At 39.2% G+C, this 23,181-nt stretch overlaps 1 protein-coding gene across 1 annotated transcript; it reads right to left on the reverse strand.

Moving 5' to 3' along the window:
• LOC137282547 (ankyrin repeat domain-containing protein 50-like) lies at nt 1-22,893 on the reverse strand. Its single transcript, XM_067814310.1, has 6 exons — nt 22,788-22,893; nt 8,348-8,413; nt 7,601-7,882; nt 6,783-6,942; nt 4,535-4,566; nt 1-3,510 (listed from the first exon to the last, which is right to left on the reverse strand). Exons 2-6 carry the CDS (start codon nt 8,379-8,381, stop codon nt 3,062-3,064), a joined length of 957 nt encoding a protein of 318 aa, XP_067670411.1. The 5' UTR covers nt 8,382-8,413; nt 22,788-22,893; the 3' UTR covers nt 1-3,061.
• Between the last annotated feature and the right edge of the window lie 288 nt (nt 22,894-23,181).

The following is a 23,181-nucleotide window of genomic DNA, read 5'->3' on the forward strand; positions in this document are numbered from 1 at the left end:
TGCAGTTCAAGAGTCTTTATTGAAAAAGGCACGAATTGATAACATCAATATATATAAATAATCAGTGGATTATTAATATCGTCTGTAACAGATATCAGAAATGATCACATCGTTGCAGATTACTTTTATGTCTGTATGTTTTACTATTATATAGATAGAAGTACCTGAATAACATCAAGAGTAACATAATAGTAAGTTACATATACAATATAGGGTCTAATATTTCATATCATGACTTATAATAGAATAGGATATAACTTTATTAAGCGTACACGTTACATAAACGTTACCAGTGAATGTTTTAATCATACGTATTCAAGAAATACAATAAGAGTTATAAATTTAATCAGATATAGGTTCAAAATAATTCAAGTACAAATAGTAAGTACAACATCAACTTAGTAACGTTTCATCTATTCATTAAGTCAAGTAATACATACAAAAAATACAGAATGCAAGGTATGTGCAAGGAACATGCAGTCAAACCTGTTATGTAAGACCCGCGGCAATGTTTCACTATAACTCTTTTGGTTAAAGCTAAATGAACAATGCAGTGGTGTGGCATATTTACGCCGTAGGCTTGTGTAATGTCACAGAGACTGGCAAAGGTAATTCAGAAAACTTTAAACAATGGAGTGAGCCGTGCTCACGAGCTCAGCCAGAAGATAATGGGATACTGACCAGGAAGTCATGGCCGGAGGCTATACTGATGGGTATGCAGCGGTAGGTGTTTTGACACGCCGAGAGGGAAGCGATAGGGTTTAATTTATGGTTATTGAAAGGCGCTTATCTGAGGTGTGTTTACCTTTGCCAGATGAATTTTAAACAGTGAATGAAATGTATGAATGGTCTTTATTTCAAAGAAAATAGAATGTAAAAACTGTACAAAACATATTCCACATTGTTACTCTATAACAATACAAATACAGCACGTCTGTGGCTGGTTAAAATGTGTTTAAAGAGCTCACACATAAACTTGAGGATGTGATATATCAACACTGAAATACATATCCATTATGTCTTGTATATAAAATGATGACTAAGGTTGTGCTTGTGATTATTTGGGTATTATTAGGTTATGCATATACACTGAACTACAAAAGAAACGTCGTACATGTACACATTTCAAACTGTTTTATTTATGTGGAAACATATTTCTTATTTAAGGTTGAAATTGAAGGAACTGTTTTGTCCTGTTGATTAACAAGTACACCAGAAACAAGTCTGACAACACATGGTGCCACATGATGAGGTCATGTCCTTGACATTCAGGGTTGACGTCAGTAGCGTGTGTGACCACCATTTGCGTTGATAACTGCCATGCAACGCCTATACATGGAGTGTATCAAGTGGTTGATGAAGGCCATGGGGATAGCATTCCACACTCTGAGAAAACCTGCCGTGAGTTCTGCAGCAGTTGTCGGCCTTGGTCGAAGGTCATTCATCCTTCTCTGAATTCCATCCCATAGGTGCTCAGTTGGGTTCAGATCTGGACTTAGAGCAGGCCAGGGCAATGTACGGATGTTGTGCTGTTGGAAGAAGTCCTTCGTTATCCTGGCTGTGTGAGCACGTGCATTATCCTGTTGAAACACGTGGTTTGGATGACGGGCGAAATGTGGCACAACGTGCGCTCTTAACACTTGATCGATGTAACGGACAGCAGTCACTCCATTTCCTCGACCAGGACCAATGTTCTGGAAGACCTGGGGTCCAAGTTTGTGGTTCAGTCCAATGCCACCCCAAACCATGATGCTTGGTCTTCCCCACGAGTCCCTCTCCATAAGACATGCATCAATGTACCGTTCACCCCTCCTTCTCCAAACTCTAGCTCTGCTATCTGCCACGGATATGCAGTAACGACTCTCGTCTGAAAAGATGACAGTCCGCCACTGCTGATAGCGCCAGTTCCGATGTTGTTGAGCCCACAGACCACGTTCCCGACGATGTCGAACTGTCAGGACAGGACCCTGAGCAGGATGTCGACAGGCCAGGTTGAACGTTCTCAGCCGACGACGAACTGTTGCTGCAGAAATCGGTCTGCTGTGGGTTCCAACAGTCGCTCGATCCGATTCTGTCGCTGTGCGGAAGCGATCCTGCAAGTGCTCCCGATGAAGATGATGATCTTGACGTGCTGTTGTTACCCTGGGACGGCCACTGCGCTGACGATCGTTAGTGCTGTTGGTTGCATTGTACCGCTCGTGCAGTCTCTCGACTGTCCGAACACCACTGTTGAAGTCGTTGGCAATGACCCGTGGACGTTGACCAGCGTGAAGACGTCCGATGGCTTGTTCCCTCTCATTTCGAGTCAAACGTGGCATGGTGACAGTGATCAGGAATCGAATAACAGGGTGATGGTTTGGGGTCCTTTTTATACCCACTAGACCAGGGATTTGCACGTGCATCATGCTTTTCAGAAAGCTGTGTTCGAGAGCATTACCATGTTCGAGGAAAGGGTATGAGTTTGAATCCTACTCAAAAATCTCATTTCTTTAAAATGATGTGTTATGAATGGTCAATGCCATATTTGTAATGTTACAATAGCATAAACTGTGAGTCAACCTATCAAATTCCACATCAGGTGTGAGTAAGATGACTTTGAAAAGTGCGACGTTTCTTTTGTAGTTCAGTATATATGCTTTTCTCTGCTTATTGTGATTTGCTTTCCATGGATGTAAGGTGTACCACTGCATGTGAGAGAGGTCATCATTATAAATGTGATCATTAAAACTATTTAGCTTCAGGAAAAAATGAAAAGTTTGCAATTAATTTGATAACAAATATTCAAATCGTAGAGAAAATATCAAAACCGAGCTGTCATTTCTGCTTTGAGAAATTACACATCAGTATGAGTAAACAAGGTATGTAGGTTGTTCTCACAAAAAGAGCCATGTTGATGTGATTTGTCTGTGTAGAAGTACGCATTCACTTTAGTAGACTTAATTTGTCTTACAGCCAAGAGACACAAGAAGGTAATACAGTGGCCAGTCCTGGTATTCTAGCCTTGTTTCTTGCGATAATGTTAACACTATTGTGCGAGAGCACATATTCCACCAATCCAGTTTCACTTGCGAGAAGAGGCTCCGAGGAGAACTGTGTTTCCAATGTCACCGTGTAATGACGGATCATCTCCATTGCCAACGAGTAATTCAACCAAATCTTTGTAACCCTTGCTTTCTGCCATCATTACGGCTGTCCTACCGTATCTGTCTTTGCTGTTGATATCTACTGATCCCTTTGAGAGAATATTCTGAACAATATCTTTATGTCCACCATGACAGGCACTATGAAGCATGTTGTTCCCGCTCTTGTCTGTCAGTGATAAGCTGGCTCCACTACTCACAAGAATGTCAAATACATTTTTTTGGTTCTGACGTGCTGCCCACATAATTGGTGTTCTCCCATATACATCCACACAATTTATATCTGCCTGTCCCTCTGACAAGATTCTTTTCACACGAGATACGTCTCCCCAATAACTCGCGTCGTGTAGATCAGTACGCCATTTCCCAGCTGCAAGAACATGTTTCATTATATCTAAGCACCAGAAATCACGACCTATTTGAATAATTTAATCATCTTAGTTTGTAAGACTAAAGCTCTAAACACATAAGCAGGTGACTACTTGAGACATATTTGCTTTCAGAACAAACTTAGACACCCTAAACAGATGCCCCTCGTAATTAACGAGGGGTTAAGCTAGAAAGAAAAATGAAAACATTTTCAAGAATGACATCTGTGATGATGGGCAGTGAAAACACTACGGTATCACAGATATGGGTATAAAACTTGCATGCAAAAGTGAAACATTCTAGCAATTAAGGCAGACAATACAATATAAAACACGGGCTATAGATCGCCAACTATGGAAGGTAGATCACCATACTAGGGACCATTGGGACTTATAGTACCTTTGCTACCTGCATGGACCCCAGATGGATTTACAAAATGCGTTTTTATGAGTTGGTTTCGTGCAAGATCGTGCCTGACCATACAGGGTGGTGAGGTAGTATTTATCACTATCTCATCTATTTATAGTTTTGCAAAAGAAATTGAGTTGATGGGTGCGTTTGTTTTGTATATGAGAAAATATATTTATGATTTTTCAGAATTTGTATGATACTAGAGCGTATTTGCGGTTCTACATTCGAAGGGCGCCAAATGATTATTCCCCAGAGAGGCTACATAAGCCATCGTCATTCAAAGTATATCTATTCCTACCACTCTGTTATTCGTAGATTATGTAATCCTTTAATCCGTAGCTAAATTTGTCACAATCACTTACATATAAAGGGATGCTCAAATCCAGCTGGGGTCAATACAAGGAGCAAAAGCACTACGAACTGATTCTTGCATTATATGGTTATGTATAGAAATGTAGTTTAATGACCGCTTTTGGCGTACTGCGATTGCCTATTTTGTTTACTCTCCTTTGTCGACATGTATTCATATCGTCGAAGGTTATCAGTATACAACTCTCAGTGTCACGACATGGCTGAAATTCTCTTGATGTGACTTTAAATTTTAAACCACTCACCATAATCCAACTGTCTGCGATATCTGATATACCTGAAAAAAAATACAAAGTGGCACATGATCCTGGTGTCATACATTTCATCAAAATATTAGACATGATTAAATCTTTTTATAGAATATTGTTAAGGCTAAACTGCCAATGTAGTGACAAAATGCTGTAAACAACTGCGGCGCCCGTCACATGTAAAATGACAATAAACGAAACAAGGCAGTCTCTTTCCCCCCCCCCCCTTTCCACCTTCTACTTGGACAAGGCACTAAATACAGTTGACCCAAAACTCTAGAAGATCTTCACTTTGCTGACGACATTGTCCTGTTCGTTTAATATTTCCAAGACATCAAAAGCAAAACACAAGACCTTGCCACAGCAGGAGATACGATTGACTTGAAGACCAACGCTTAGAAGACCAATATCCTTAAGATTAAAATCTATACTGCCAGTAATACTGCAAGGCCAAGTAACGACGAATTGCAACAGGTCTCCTATCTTACAGCAACATTACGGCCGACGCCAACATGTACAGTCAAGAATACGCAAAGCTTGGGGAGTGTTTACTCTACTGGAGAATATCTGGAGGTCAAAACCAATCAACACAGTTACCAAACTGCGACTCTTTAAGAGCAACGATCTTGGTGTCTTATTCCACGTCTCAGAATCCTGGAAAGTGTCCTACTACATCTGCAACAAACTAAAGCAAATGTCTCAAAAATGCTTTGTTGCTGATTACAGGATTGTTGTGTTCAGACCTAATTACTGACAACCCGCCGCCATATAGCCGGAACTTTTCTGAGCGCGGAATTAAGAAAGAAAGCAACTAACCTTCTGGCCAACCACTATGTCAAACGAAGAACTGTCCAAGCTGATGTTCATCTTCCCACTGTCTCTCGAGATGCCTTATTTCCCCTTGTGTCCGTCTCCACATTACTTGCGTTCTAACCGTTCCTTATCGTCCATGTAAATACCTATGCACATCACTCCCTAGCGGCTGCCAATCAGCATCCTTAATCCCTTATGTATACAACCATGTATATTTTATACTGGCGTCCATCTACCTACTTAATCATGTACCATGTCTGTGTTATGAACCTTTTCTATTGTATAAACAACTCATTCTCGTCTCAGACATCTCATGTATATATCGAAAGTAAAGTCTATGTCAAAACGCCGCCGAAGTTGTATATCCATAAAATTGTCCTCGTCCTTCATCTACACAACTTCTAGAATCCAAAAGAAGTAGACACATATCAATCAAGTCACCGAAGCTGATCATCCGAACCCTTCTGTCACTTTCCTTGGTCCAACAGTGTCCAAATCCTTTGAAAGAGATCACTTGACAGATTTTATGTTTTGTTCTATGCACACAAAACAAATCTAAACTTTTGTTTTGAGTTTTGTTTTGAGTGTTCAATAATAGGTCGATCAAGATTGTAAACCATTGTACACATAATCTTGCGCCTGAGACAGTATCATATGTACTGTTCATACGAGAACAGCGACGTTTATGTTTAATTCTTTATCAAGAACTATTCCAAAACAACAGGGAAAAATCTCTTGTGGACGATGCACTCCTGTGATTGATACATGTATCATGACAAATGATCAAGATAGAATGAAACACAATAAGCCACCAAACAGATCACAGATGCATTGTGTTGTGGGGAGATCCAACTACGGAATTCTCCAAAAACATATGAGCAAGTACATAGATAGTAAGTTGTTGATGCCTTAAATTTTATCGTGGGCAGGCTTGGTTTGTTGAAAGCCGGTTTTCATGACCACTGGGGCAGGTCATGCTCGCCTTTTCTTTAAAACCTTTCACTATCAAGGATGGTTGACGTATGAAAAGTTTCTATTTCTAGTCAAGATCGTAGAGTAGTTTCTGTTTTTATGACAGGAATAAAAGTTGTACATGTAAGCGAATAAAATTTGTTGGCTTCTTTACGTAGATTTCCAACGACGGTATTCGGCTCAGAAGAGAATAAATCAAATATACAACGACCTGGATGAGAGACAGAGACTTACAGAAATAAAAAAAGGCCTTCAGTATTCTCAGAAAGACATCCCTCATGATGTAGACGGTAAAATCGCCATGACAATTACATAAGTTTATCACTGAACATCCGCATAACGGTAAACATGCCCTACCCTAAACATCTTGACGTTATCGTCCTGCAATTCATAGTAAATAATAGTGACATCACATTTATTGGAACCTGAAAATGATAATACGAGTCGAATAGGAACTTACGCACGTATGGCGACCATGACGATGCAGAAGACGGTGATGGTGACGGTGAAGGTGGTGACGGTGAAGGTGATGACGGGGGCGGTGGTATCTGGCTTGTGTGATTGTGTCCCTTCTGTTGGACCTTTTGTTGGTGTTTCCGTTAACGTCTCTAAATGGGGTACTGAAATCGATAACAACTCTGTTCTCCAAACAAATGAAAAGACATGTATTTAACGACGTGCCAGCCTAACGTGTGATGAAAAGTCTTAAACGCCGGAGGAAGAAATATTACAGTATATGACGGTGGCCCGTACAAAATAAAATCGCGTTTGGATCATATAATCCAGTGATTAGCATCATGGACATCGATCTACGCAACTGTGAAATAATGGCTATAATGCTGAGAAACACACAATCTTACGAGGCTTAATTCCTCAGCGTTCCCCTGGATCTAGAATGGTTCATTGGAAAATCAACATGATTATATTGTGCGTTTTACATAGGCATATTGCGTGAAAAATGCAAGTATGTTGGGATATTTCTACAATGTGACTTTGTCAGATATATCGTAGCATCTTTGTGTCCTCCAAAAATTACACATGGCATCTTTGACTCTTATGATACATAGAGTTTTACTATAGAAGTGACACACAGAAACACAGCTAAAAACAGTTGCAATCATACCAACTAATATTGCACAGGAGCAACAGCCCGGCACAGTTTCCCATATGCATCAACAGATCGTGAACAGATTTAATAGTTCCTAGTGATATAACTTGGTTGTTTCCGATTTCTGTTTTGTCAATGAAATCATTACTATATAAACTTTGTTATTTTACCTATGTATACTTCACACAGATCTCCTATGTAGTTTTCTGTGCATCCTTTCGCACACTGTCCAGTTTGATAGACACATACACGATCCACGCAATTCTTGCTACAAGTAAAATCACACTGGCTGCCCCACCGTCCAGGCAGACAACCACTTAAGCATGCTCCAGTGTCTTTATCGCAATGTGTTTGGTTGTCGACATGAGAGCGGCAGTTGACATTGCAATGCTTGTCACAAAGCTCTCCATAAAACCCCGGAGCACAAGGGATTACGCAAAATACTCCTGGTACTGAAACACATGAATTATTCACTTTGAAGCAAATCAACAGTCACAAATATAATAATAAATTCGAAGATAACAGTCTTGCCTGTCTGCTCAGTGTTTACCTGGAACATAAGGGAAAATCTAAATGGATCACTGGAAATTTGTGATAACATCAGACATTTCCCAAGACTTCAGCATTTGTTACAAGTAGCACGAGTCTCACAACAGTAACGTGTTAAATAACAAATCTGAACATTGAATATCATTGAAAACATGACAATTCATGGACACATGCCTAAAGACATAGTGTGTGCATAACTACAATTAACAATTAAACAGACTATATAGGTCATTCTGCATAGGTTTTGCCTGCATCATTTTATATAATTATTATTCTTTGATAATACACATGGCAAGTTCACAACACAAGTACTGTCATTTATTTAACATGGTTCCATTGTCGACTGGCGAAAACAACGACATACTCACCAAATACCACGAAGCTTAGGTAGACAATGGTCATTCTGTCGTGTTGGGTTACGTCTGCTCTCTTCTCTAGGAAAGATAAAACATACCCGAGACTGCAAGTTATTTGGACTAACATTTGGACTAACTCATTACTGAATTCAGTACAGAAATGACTTAAATATCCATAAGGAGATTTGACTTTTCTTAAAAAAATATTACGCTTCTCTTGGAAGTAGAGTCAAATTGTGTATTTGTGGTGGGATAAGAAATACAGGCAAACTTTTTGTTATCAGTAAGGGGTACGGTACTCTGAGGACTCAGTACAAGTTGAGTCAAAACGACCTTTCATCTGACAAATCGGAACGTCTCATACAAATGTAAGAAAGAAAAAATCCATTTTTTTCAGATCACCTATATCGGTAATTCCAGGGAAAAAACATACCTTTGATCGTGTTCTTAAAACCTTTAAGATGAAACCGCAGCCCACTGGGAGTATGCATGTATATACGTCCATACAATCTCATACACATATTTGATATTTTGTGTTCACATTTTGTATTGAGATTTTTATCAAAATAACTTTCAAATCTCATACTTGATTGTGTGTTTGTATAGGACTTCATGTTGTATCCAGCATTTTATGATAACGTGAATACATTTGAAATTCCTGAATAGGACTATTGACTACTGTATATAGCCCCTGAAAAAAGATCCAAAATTATAATACTTAAATATTATGAAATGGACCCAGGGACGTTCTTCATTTCCAGAAACTATGATAACTTACCACTTACTCAAGACTTGCGTAAGCTTTCTTGGATATATTGTTTTAGGGTCCGCATGGCAGACTAAGTGGACAATTACTTCTGTGTAACTTAACTTTAATAATAAAGCCAAAGATATGTCTTCATAGTGGTTTCCAAACTGTTGAACAATGGCGTGTATTGCTTACTTCGCATTTAAAGATAATGAATAAAATTGTAAGTTATCAGATATAGTAAATACAAAACACATTATCTCACTATTTTTCTAAACATCTTAACTGAGCGTGTGCTACTCTAACCTTCTTAAATTACAATTACCTGGAAAAAGATACTTTGAAGTGAGAATACGACATAGATTTGGTGCCGTTTTGAAGTGAGGTATACCAATGATGTTCATGAATACATTTAAGCCGACACACATCTTCCACTCATAGACCTCAGGTCGGAAAATAAACAAATTTCTGTTCCCAAATCAGAACACAATCCCAAACTGATCCTGCTACTTGGAAGCCCACATAACATTATCTTCAGCCTTTAACACCATTAAATAACATTTTTTGGTATGACCAGAATCAGACAAACTTCATAATTTTAGTCAATAGTTTATACTCCTATTGTATGTTAGGGGTCACCACCCACATTCACCATGGGCTATATTATTAAATGTAGAGCACTTAACACCTAAACCGATTTGCAAACCGATTTGCATAGTTTCATATAAAAAATGTCACATGCAACGCAAAACACAACTTTGCAGATTCCGATTTGTCCTTTTGGACTTAAGTAACAAATTATCAGAAATGCCAGCTAAAATAATAGAGTTGAAAAGTAAAGCGATTTAAAAAAACACACGAATTTTCACCCAGCGTTGGGGGGGAAAGTGGTTTTCGCCGCTGTGTTGCGTCCACAGCGCATGCGCAGTGATTAGGTTCGCGCGGCTTGAGCCGGGGAAGGCAAGTCGTAAAAACACAACAAGGGATGCGTGCAAAGGAGAACAAGAGATATTTTTCTGGTGATCACAGCGGCTTATATCGCTTAGAAACAGTGTTAGAAAGACACATAGGTGTATAGACCCCAGGCCAGCAACATAAAAGTCCTAAACCCTCTGTTGTTTTCGATATTACGAACGAGCTGAAAATATCAATTTTAACTGATCAGTGAGTGAGTGAGTTTAGTTTTACGCCACACTCAGCATTATTCCAGCTATGTGACGGCGGTCTGTAAATAATCGAGTCTGAACCAGACACTCCAGTGATCAACAACATGAGCATCGATCTGCGCAATGACGTGTCAACCAAGTCAGCAAGTCTGACCACCCGATCCCGTCAGTCGCCTCTTACGGCAAGCATAGTCGCTTTTATGGCAAGCATGGGTTGCTGAAGGCCTGTTCTACCCCGGGACCTTCACGGGTCTTAACTGATCAGACTGATACAATTGTATAGATAGGTAACACGAGTTTTTTTACTGCAACTTGCGTTTGCTGTACCCTTGACTGGGGTTGAAGTGCTATGAAATTATTTTACCCAGTGGGAGCAGTAGGTCATTTAATCAATGAGTGTTCATCCTTTCCATCTTTATAACTCCACCAATACTGGCGTGGTAATACTCGTATTCTCCAATCACCATCCCTCCTTGCGAATATTGTCATATCATCCATTATTCTTCTCTCCAGAGATGTCGAGATAAACCCTTCCACCGATTTAGACGAAGTACGGAAGGTAAACCTGCTCCAGATTATGGACTCTTGCTAAAGATATTTGTTCAGACGAACAGGACATAAAATCTATGAAATTGGACATCACTGAACCTAAAGAAGAAATATACTCCTATGAACAATAGAAAGATATTATTAGAATGGATATTGACAATTTTGAATGACAAAATAACAGATATAGAGACACAATGAGACAAGATAGACACACGTTCAGAGGACCGAGAAGAGCTAGCAGGGATAAAACCTGGTGTTATATAATGTCCAGGAAACTGGTGATAATGAGACCTGCATAGAAAGTAGTGAGTGAGTGAGTGAGTTAATATTTATCGTCACATCGGCAATCTTGCAGCCATATCGTGACGAGAACAAGTAATACTGACATTGTAAAATGAATATAAGAAAATAAAACCCTGTTGACAACGAACAGTAAAAACACTAGTAAATATCACAGATATACATTTAAGACTAGTGATTACATCTAAAACAGTTTAACTATAGTGAACAAGACAATATAAAAATGGGCTATGGATTGCTAACAACTGAAGGTAGATCAACATACAGGGGACCATGGGGACTTACATTACTTTTGCTAACTGCATGGACCCCAGCTGGATTTACACCATCCCCTCAGTCGCTAGCAATTTAGGCACATACAGCCATACATTTAAAAGAACACATATACTACGATTAAAAGAGCGGAGTGTTTGAATTTTCTTTGAACGTTTGTGGACTCACGTACCCTCTCAGGAGGACAATAATTTTACAGTACTTTAACCCCCTCACCTTTCAATAAGTATTCATGAGTATATCTCGTATGGCCAATACGACATCGTCGCAAGATGACCTCTTCAAACCTGAACTGACGACCCAAGTAAGTATAACCAATATAGGGTTTTATTGCATGTAATTTATTGATACCCACTTGGGTGTCCCACTTCCTCTGCATCAGATCACGGATATACGCTCTAATTGCAGCTTTATAATCAGAGTATGGAATATGAAGTGGTGTCACAGATTTGTTGAGTGCTGCCTTGGCAGCAAGATCGGCCATTGTGTTGCCAGAAATGCCCACGTGGCTTGGTAACCAACAGAAGACGATGTCGTATTGGCCAGTAGCAAGATCATTATACAATTCAATAATTTCAATTAAAAGTGGATGTTTACAAGAAATAGTTTTAATCGCCTGAAGACAAGAAAGAGTCTGAATAGATTATATATTGTTTACGTTTAGGGTGTCATTGAATATATTTAAGAGCTGTTAATATGGCGTTAGCTTCAGCTGTAAAAATAGAACTATTATCTGGTAATCTAGAAGATATTGTTCTGGATCCAGTGACAGTGGCACAAGTCACTGCGCCACCGTCCTTGGACCCATCTGTAAATAAGGATGTATAATTTCTATATTAAACTTCATTTGATTATATTCCTGTTTATATTGTAACTCATTAGTTTCTGATTTTCTAAATGTAGTTAATGTTAGGTCAACTTGTGGCCTAACCATCTGCCAAGGAGGAGAAGAAAGAAGACGGGAGGGGGCTATGTTTTCCAGCTGAATGCCGGCTGAAGAAAGAAAGGGTTTCATTCTGTGCCCTAGAGGTGGAACCAGAGAAGATTTCTTGTTGTATAAATCTTCACAAAGGGGATTGAAGACACAATTAAATGCAGGGTTAGATTCATTAGAGTATAATTTGGTAATGTACTGTAAAGTTAATTTTATACGGCGCTGCTCAAGAGACGGTTCATCAGCCTCAACGTAGAGACTGTCGATAGGTGCTGTTCTAAAAGACCCAAGACAAAGTCTTAGACCTTGGTGATGGACAGAATTAAGAAGTTTCAAGTTGCTTTTGCAAGCTCCACCATATTCGATGGAGCCATAATCGAGTTTTGAACGGAGAAGTGATCTGTATAAATGTAGGAGAGTTGCTTGATCCCCTCCCCACTTTGAGTTGGATACCACTTTTAATACATCGAGTGCCTTCAAGCATTTTGTTTTTATGCGGCAAAAGGGTTAAGTGGGAATCGAAAATTAGACCCAAGAACTTGGCCTCCTCGACAACTTTGATGGGAGTGCCATTTAAAAGTAGTTCTGGGTCCTTATGCGGCTTATATTTTCTACAAAAGTGTATACAATTAGTTTTCGATTTAGAAAATTTAAAGCCATTTTCTAGACACCATTTATTTATTTTGTTTAAACACAATTGCAATTGCCGTTCGGTAGTATGCATATTTTTACCTCGACAAGAAATATTAAAATCATCCACAAATAATGATCCATCAACTGAATCATTTAAAACCTTGGATAAACTGGCATTAATGACCCCCGGGTTCTGTTTGTCATCAGGTAATTGTCTAGGACCGGACCAGCCTGACCTTTTACTCTGTTTGACTATTATAGCTACCTGCGTCCTTCTTGCTGGAGTATAGCATCCTTGTAGCCCTGGTTTTGTAGTTGGCTTCCGCTGCAATTCCGTCCATGTTGACACTCCATGGTGGGTGGGGAGCAAGGGTGTCGAATATATTTTTCATTATGGCTACCCAACTACCTACTGGTTCCAGATCAAAAACTAAAAGAAGGCACATTGTTAGTGATGCTGCAACATCTTCTGATGAGGAATCCATAAATAGTATTGATTCATGACCACGATTTCTTGTTGTCGATGGAAGTGATGGTACACCCCTCAAAGTTAATCCTTTTGTTATTTCAAAATCTATTGAAGGCATTTGTGGAACTGTTAAAAATGTTACACGTCTCCGGTCCGGTTCTCTTCTAGTTGAATGTGCAAGGAGGCAACAGTCTCAAAATCTTCTCAGAGCTCATCATTTTGCCAACACTGAGAATGTCGTATCAATCCACAAGACCGTAAATTCATGCAGAGGCATTGTACGTGATCGTGCAATGTGCCTCTCAGACATGTCTAAAGAAGAGATTGTGGCAGAAATGAAGTCTCAAGGAGTACTGTCTGTAAAACGGTTTACAAGGAGAGAAGGTGACAAAACCATAAAAACAAACACCTACCTTTTCACTTTTGCCCTTACAAAGATTCCACCTTCTGTTAAAGCAGGATATTTCAACATCGGTGTGGATGTGTACATAGCAAATCCACTCCGTTGTTTCAAATGCCAACAATTTGGTCATGGTGCAAGATCTTGCAAAAACACCCAGTTATGCTTCCGGTGTAGTAAAAACCATGATGGCACAGACTGCACTGAAAACATCAAGTGCGCAAATTGTAAGGGTGAGCACATGAGCTCGTCAAAGGCATGTCCTTCTTTCGTGAGACAGACAAAAATTTTGAAAGTCAAACACACAAATGACATTTCCTTTGCTGATGCAAGGAAACTGGCTGATAATGAATTATCTGCTTCATCTACTATTCTCACCTATTCTGCTGCAGTCTCCTCTTCCCCACTCAAAGTTGATTCTGGTTGTCAAACTGCTATAAACTGGATCTCGGATGACCAAGTTATTTTATACCAAGTCAATGCTGAACATACCAGCATGTCACCAGCATCATCACAAACTACTCTTACAACAAATCCTTTACCACTACCTAATATGACGTCTTAGCACAACAATCATCATGAACCTGAAAAGAAAACAATGTCCCAAAAACAAAGAACAGAAACAACAAAGACGAAAGCAAACCAGGGCCCTTAAACATATTGAGGTGCCTTTACCATTAAAAGTGCCTGTAGAGGTTCAAAGCACCTATGAACCGCTAGCTATGGAGACAAGCCCTTCTCAGCCATCTCAGCATAAAGGGACTTCGTCTCGTGCACGCTCTCCCATTGAGCACCCATGAGTTTCTCTCATAATGTTGTCCAGTGGAATTGCAGAAGCCTTAGAAACAATTTTAATGATCGTCAACTATTATCACAAGATTTTAAACCATCAGCTTTTAGTTTACAAGAGACATACTGGAAAAGTACAGATAGATTTGACTCGCGTCAGTATAACTCATTTCATTCGTTTTCACCACCAGGTGATAAAGCCACTGGTGGTGTTTATATTTTAGTGAGGCAGGGTGTTATTCATAGTCCTCTTCCCCTTAAAAGCAGTCTTCAGGCTGTTACTGTACGGATTTCTTTACAGATAACTTTCACGCTTTGTTCCTTGTACATTTCACCATTTTCAGCTGTTCAGCAGTCTGATCTTCAGGATCTATATGACCAACTTCCCAAACCCTGTATTTTCATGGGGATCTTAACGGACATAACCCTTTATGGGGAAGTACTGATACTAACACTACAGGGAAAGTACTTGAAGACTTCATATCCAATAACAACGTATGCATATTTAATGATGGATCAGCCACTTATTTACATCCACTTATGGTACAGGGATGTATTCTGTTCATGAGTTGTCACTCTCAGATCCCGATATATACAATGAGTTTGAATGGTCAGTCCATGATTACCTTTGTGGAAGTGACCATTTTCCAACAATTCTTACAGCTTTAAATCCTACTGATAACCCTCCTGCAACGAAGTTGAATTTTAGTAAGGCCAACTGGACATTATTTCAGACGCTGTGCACTGAAAACTTGAAAACTGACGTTTCTGTCAATAGTCTGGATCCGATTCAGGTATTCTCTGATAAACTGAAGAATATAGCTAATGAAACTATACCTAAGTCCTCTGCAAATCCACACGTTTGTAAACCATGGTTTAATGACGAATGTAAACAGGGCAGAGAGAGTAGGAGGCGGTATCCTACAGTCCATAATTTAGACAAAGTTAAAATTCTAAATGCTAAGGCTGTAAGGCTGTAAGCGTCAATCTTGGCGAAATTATGTTTCCAAGATAAATTCCCACACACCAATTTCAAAAATATTGAATAAAAATGGAATATGATTCAACGTATAAAGAGCAAAGGCTCTAGATCTACTGTCCACCATCTGAAGGATGGTGACGATGTATTGACAAATAAGGGTGACATTGCCAATAAGCTTGGTGAAACATTCGTCTTTATCAAATTACCTCCCTGAGTTTCAGAATTACCAGAAACAGCAAGAGAAGAAAACAATCAATTTTAACTCAGACAATGGTGAAGATTATAATGAACTATTTTCATTACATGAGCTATATACAGCCTTTGAGCAAGCTCATGATACAGCAACAGGACATGATGATATATATCATATCCTTAATATATTTGATATGATATGGACTACAGGGAATTTCCCAAATTCATGGCGTAATGCCATCGTAGTTCCCATACCAAAGCCTGGCCGGGATCATACTGATCCTTCGAATAACAGGCCAATCTCTTTAACGAGTTGTGTCTGTAAAGCCATGGAACGAATGGTAAACAATAGATTAACATGGTGTCTTGAAACCAATAATCTTAAAGCAAATATTCAATGTGGTTTCAGGAAAAATCGTAGTACCATTGACCATTTGGTACGTCTAGAATCCTTTGCTAAAAATGCTAGAGTAAATAAACAACATGCAGTATCAATATTCTTTGATTTAGAGAAAGCATACGATACCACATGGAAACATGGCATTCTAAAGGACTTTGGTTTAAGGGGCCGTTTACCTCTTTTCATATCACAGTTTTTAAAAGACAGGCAATTTCAAGTCCGAGTGGGTTCAACATTGTCTGACTATTATAATCAGGATCGGGTGTCCCACAAGGCAGTATCTTGTCTGTCACATTAATTAGTATTAAGATCAACAATCAGTCGAAGGTTTTAAACGATTCCAGTGACTGATCACTTTTTGTGGATGATTTTAATATTTCTTGTCGTGGTAAAAATATGCATACTACCTAACGACTATTACAGTTGTGTTTAAATAAAATAAACAAATGGTGTCTTGAAAACGGCTGTACATTTTCTCAGTCCAAAACTAATTGTATGCACTTTTGGAGAAAATATAGGCCACATAAAGACCCTGAACTATCTTTAAATGGCACTCCTATCAAAGTTGTAAAGGAGGCCAAGTTCTAGGGTTTAATTTTCGATTCTCATTTAACCTTCTTACCGCACATTAAATCCCTTAAAAAAAGCTAAATGCCTAAAGGCACTAGATTTATTAAAAGTTTTTTTTCCAACTCAAAGTGGGGAGGGGATCAAACTACCCTCTTACACCTTTTTCGCTCACTCATCCGTTCAAAACTTGATTATGGGTCAATCATATACGGTGGAGTCTGCAAAAGCAACCTTAAGATTCTTGATTCTGTCCACCACCAAGGTTTAAGACTTTGTCTAGGATCTTTCCGAACTTCACCTATTGACAGTCTTTACGTTGAGGTCGATGAACCATCTCTTGAGCAACGCCGTATCAAATTATCTCTACAATATATCACAAAACTATACTCTAACAAATCTAACCCTGCATATAACTGTGTGTTCAATCCTCTTTATGAGGATTTGTATAGCAAAACATCTTCTCTTGTTCCACCTCTTGGCCTCAGAATAAAACCGTTTATTGCCGCTGTTGGTATTGAGCTGGACAATATAACTCCTTTCCGTCTTCTTTCCTCTCCCCCTTGGCAGTTGGTTAGGCCACAGTTTGACCTAACATTAACCACATTTAAAAATACAGAAACTAATGAATTACAATATAAACAAGAATATAATCAACTAAAACATATATATAGCAATTATACATCCTTATTCACAGATGGGTCCAAAGATGGTGGCGCCGTAGCTTGTGCCACTGTCATTGGATCCAGAACAATATCTTCTAGAGTACCAGATAATAGTTCTATTTTTACTGCTGAAGCTAACGCCATATTAACAGCTCTTCAATACATTCAAAGACACCCTAAACGTAAACAATATATAATCTATTCTTTCTTGTCTTCAGGTGATTAAGAATTTAGCATGTCAACATCCACTTTTAATTGATACTATTGAATTGTATAATGATCTTGCTACTGGCCAATACGACATCGTCTTCTGTTGGTTACCATGCCATGTAGGCATTTCTGGTAACACAATGGCCGATCTTGCTGCCAAGGCAGCACTCAACAAATCTGTGACACCACTTCTTATTCCATACAGTGATTTTAAAGCTGACATTAGATCTTAAATCCATGATCTGATGCAGAAGAAGTGGGACACCCAGGTAGGCATCAATACATTACATGAAATAAAACCCTATATTGGTTATTCCTACTTGGGTTGTCAGTCCAGATTTGAAGAGGTAATCATGCAGCGATGTCGTATTGGCCATACTAGATATACTCGTTCATACCTATTGAAAGGTGAGGATCCTCCGTTTTGCATCCCTTCTGATGAGAGAACCACGGTCAAGCATATCCTGCTTGACTGTGTTTAATGTTCCATCACAAGGGATAACTATTTTAAATCAAGAACTAAGAAGGATATTTTTAGTAATGTTAGTGCTCATTTAATCATTGCGTTTTTAAAAGAGTTAGACCTGTTACATGATTTGTAAATAGATTAATATTTTATGATTGGAAGTTGGATTTGCAGCTAAGATTGTTAGTGGCTGTATCCTCGAAGTGGGTTGAAGTACCGTAAAAGTATTGTCCTACTGAGAGGGTATGTAAGTCCCAAAACGGTTTGAGTCGAATTTAATCTTCCACTTTATTAATCGTAGAATATGTGTCATTTTAATTTGTGGCTAATCTTGCATACAGTCGTCAACAGCTGAGGGGATGGTGTAAATCCAGCCAGGAACCATGCAGGTAACAGAGGTACTGTAAGTCCCCATAGTCCCTGGTATGGTGATCTACCCTCTGTTGTTGGCGATGTATGGCCTGTTTTTATAGTGTACTGTCCAAATAGTGATACTATCATTTTTTAAGTTTCCACGCTAGTTTTAATACTAACCGTGATAGTCTAGTGGTTTTACTGTCCTTCGTCGACAGGGTCTTCATAATATGCATATATATTCTTTTGTCACGTATGTTCTCGTCACGATATGGCTGAGATATTGCCGATGTGAGGTTAAATATTAACTCACTCGCTCACTCGTTTTCTGTCGAAGGGTACAAAGCAACTGGATGATCTAGTATCTTGGTTAGACAGCACATTCTTCACAGTGCTATTCAGCTGAATACTCCTCTTCAAGCTGTTGCAGTCCGACTTACCTTGCACATTGCTCTTACTTTGTGCTCATTATGTGTACCTCCTTCATCAGCTCTTCGAGAATCTGACCTTCAAAGTTTGTATGATCAACCGCCAAAGCCCTGCATCATCATGGGAGATCTCAACGGGCACAACCCTCTATGGGGCAGTACAAATACGAACAATAAGGGAATAGTTATTGAAGATTTTATTTCTGATAATAATTTATATGTTTGTAATGATGATTCTCATACGTTTTTGCATCCAGTCACTGGGTCATATTCTTCACTTGATCTAGCTCTCACAGAGTCAAACATTTACAATGAATTCGAATGGTCTGTTCATGATGACCTTTGTGGCAGCGATCACTTCCCTACTGTCCTGAAAGCTATAAGACCTGATGATTACCCTCCTTTTTACGTTGGAATTTCATAAAGGTAAACTGGCCGTTGTATAAACAATTATGTGTTGAAAAACCTGGAGAAATTATGTATCAAAAATTAATTCATGTACGCCCATGTCTAAGGTGTGGAACGTGGTTCAGCGAAGGCAAAGGCTCAAAATCTTCTGTTCACCATCTTAAAGATGGTGACAAATTAGTGACTAACAAAGCCGACATTGCAAATAGAATTGGCGCAACTCTTGCCAGAATTCTTCCTCGGCAAATTATGTCCCTGAATTTCAGAGATACGAGAAACAACAAGAAAAGATATAAGTTAACTTTGATTCCAATAATGGTGAAGACTATAATGAAGTATTTTCAAAACATGAGCTCCACACTGCTCTGAACCATGCCCACTGCAGCGGGTGATGACACTATTCATTATCAGCTACTGAAACATTTGCCTGAATCATGCCTTGAGACGCCTTTAGATTATATTTGACAAAATATGGACTTCTGGAAATTTTCCTCCTTCATGGCGTAACGCAATTATCGTGCCAGTACCCAAAGCTGGCCGGGATCACATGGATCCATCACATTACAGACCGATTTCTTTAACTAGCTGAGTTTGTAGAACCATGGAACGAATTAATTTGGTATCTGGAGACCAATAACCTCATTACAAATATTCAGTGTGGTTTTCGGAAGAATAGAAGTACTATTGATCATTTAGTACGTTTAGAACCCTTCATCAAAAATGGTATTATTACCACACAACATGCAGTATATTTATTCTTTGATTTAAAAAAAAGCGTATGAGACTACTTGGAAGCATGGAATTTTAAAATAACAAGAAATAACAAGGAAGTAAAGCATTTTTCTCAATGTATTCTGTGAAAAAAATGTTCTCATTGTACCAATTCAACCCGTCTCAGGATGTACTGATCTAAACGCCGAAAACAGGCATTTAATTGTCAGTCGATGTTATTCTTGTGGATATCAAAGTGAAATGCTCTTTCCGTCACCATATACTAAGGTGAATAGTTCACAAATTTGATTTGTTGATTAAACACAATAGACGCTCAACTCCAGACACTACTATCTTGTCACACCAAGCCTAGTAAATCCCTCGTCATAATATTGATATAAGTGTCTAATTCAGGACAGCCATCGTCCAAATATTACTAAAAACCCCAAACTATGTAACCAAGCTATATGAGACTTATTTGTTACTTAATCTGTATTCTCATTTTTTATCACTACCACAGCGAACAGCGTCCTACCTGCTCATTGTTGAATCTCTACCTGTCCATTATTGTTAAAAGCTGTATACATGCACACACACACACACACACACACACACACACACACACACACACACACATCCTGCTATGAGTATATAATGGGTCCTGTGAGGGTAACGACTGTGATGAGGAGGAAGATGACTAGGAGGAAATTATTTGGGGAAATAAATACCGATCATTAGCATGTCAGTCAGCAGTCAGAAGAGAATGCCGATCCATATTTTGAAAACACCTCATAAACTCAGGCGTTTGAACAATAAGAAACGCTGAATTTCCCCCTACGTTAGAGAAGTTATGAAACTGGATGGAAATGGATAATCATTCAACAATAAAACTGGCTAGGAAAGGTGACCTGAACATTCAAAAATGCTAAATGTGTATCAAAACACGGTATTGCTGTTTTGGAGCATTGTCCATTCGTGTATCACAGCTTTGTATTGAGTGAGTTTAGTTTTACGCCGCTTTTTAGCAATATTCCAGCAATATCACGTTCGGGGACACCAGAAAATGGGCTTCACACATTGTACCCATGTGGGGAATCGAACCGTCTTCGGCGTGACGAGCGAGAGCTTTAGCCACTAGGCTACCCCACCGGCCCCTCATTGTATTGAACTGACTGACTGTAATCTTAAAATTGATCATGAACTCACTAGTCTATGCCGACCGCCTTTCTCATTATCAAAGTGTTTTTGAAACAGGCCTAGTGCGCACCTATATATAATCACAGATCGTGACTCAACTGTCACATTTAAAAGTCAAATGTTAGACATGTTATATAATATGGCAATGGGTAACAGGAACGAAGTGGGTCTGACATGGCTATTATTATAACGGCAATATCTCAAGTGGTCAGCAGTTAACACAAGCGACACATTGTGTTCCTCAGTAATGATAATAGATATCTATATCAGGATGCACGTTCCTCACTCCAACATGACTCAGAAACACACAATGTTCACTTAGTTGTTCAATTAAGGTCGAGGTCACCCTGCCCAACCATTGCGAGACACATATTGTGTATACCCCAAAACGAGGTCACCTGGCTCGCGACGGTAGCATGGGACACCGTTTTCATAACTGTAAGCATATAACAAACGCCAAGCTCTCAAAATTAAGTCTCACAGGGTTTTAACATAAACATTCCAATGAACGCTGTTGTATTGTTATTGATTGCGCATATTATTTATAGATCCACGGTTTCAGTATTATAACACAACACAATGAGCCCTTTTTCAGCTTCTGATAATACACGGATTCTCGGAGAATTCATTCTTCTCCCGGAGAATATACATATCGGCTTGCACGCGTAATGGTAAAGTAAAAATGCATTTGAACGGGATGTGTTAGCACTTGACAGATATAATAGCACTGCCGCTATCACCTTGATACATGTATGGTAATCCACGTATCGACTGACCTTGAAACTACTGTATCAGTGCGCTAAACAAACACTTCATTTGGAAGTGAAATGTGAAATAACCAAACGAAGGATTCTTGATCCTGTGTCAGAGAGAAAGAGGGCATGAGATGAGAGAATGAGAGCGGCGTGAGAGCGTGTGTGAGAGAGATCTAGAGAGCGCGAGAAAGAGAGAAAACGCGTGAGAGAAGAGAATTAGCGCAGCATGAGAGAGAAAGCGTCAGAGAAAAGAAAGGCAGCATCACAAGAGAGAAGAAAGAAAGAGAGCGATGTAAGAGAAAGGGCATATGTGTAAGAGAAAGAGCGTGAGAAAATGAATGAGACAGCTGTGTGACAAAGATCATGAGCTCTCTCGAGTGAAGAGAGAATCTGAGCGGCGTTAGAGATTGAGAAAAGAGGGAATGACAGGTGTGAGAGCGTGGGTTAGAAAGCGTGAAAATGAGGAAGCGTGGGAGGAGAGAATGAGTGAGGAAGCATGAGAATAGAGTCAATGTGCGCAGTGAGAGATTGAGAAAGCGAGAGTGAAAAGAGTATGAGAGCAGCGTGAGAGAGAGAAGAGAATAAGTGAGGTGTGAGATAGTGTGTGTGCGGGAGGTGGTGTGAGAGAGCGTGGGTGAGAAAGAAAGCGTGCGATAGAAAGCGTGAGAGAATCAGACCAGCATGAGAGCGTGAGAGAGAAAAAATGAGAAAACGTGAGAGAGAAGAGAGTTTGTGAGAGAGTGAAAAAGCGGGAGGGAATGAGATCGTCATGACAGAGCGCGCCAGAGAGAGAGAGAGAAAGAGAGAGATTTTAACAGTTACTGAAAGTTTAAGTTTGACGTTAAAATGTAGTTACCTTTAATGTCACAACTGCACAGAGGGATCGTCCATTGGTATAGTCCATTTTCAGTGACAACTATTTATAGCCGCACCTGTCAGTAACAGGTTTGTAGTTGTTATGCGTGAGTTGCAAAACGTGACGTGTTTTTATATGAGCCGTGCACAATGCAGGCCAATGTTCAGGGTCCCATTCTATAACTACATAGAATCACGCATATACACCACATTTCTCTTTGAAAGGACAGAATCTAGACATATTGCCATCGTCTTCCACTGCACAATACACATTTACATAAATATACACATAAATATACGGGTAGGTGTATACATGCATATGTGCGGATAGTTCGATAGATAGATCGTCTTTATTTCCTCTATAACTAAAGATACATATGCATGATTCAGCAACT

Source organism: Haliotis asinina, chromosome 4 (assembly GCF_037392515.1).
Source record: "Haliotis asinina isolate JCU_RB_2024 chromosome 4, JCU_Hal_asi_v2, whole genome shotgun sequence".
NCBI lineage: Eukaryota > Metazoa > Mollusca > Gastropoda > Lepetellida > Haliotidae > Haliotis > Haliotis asinina.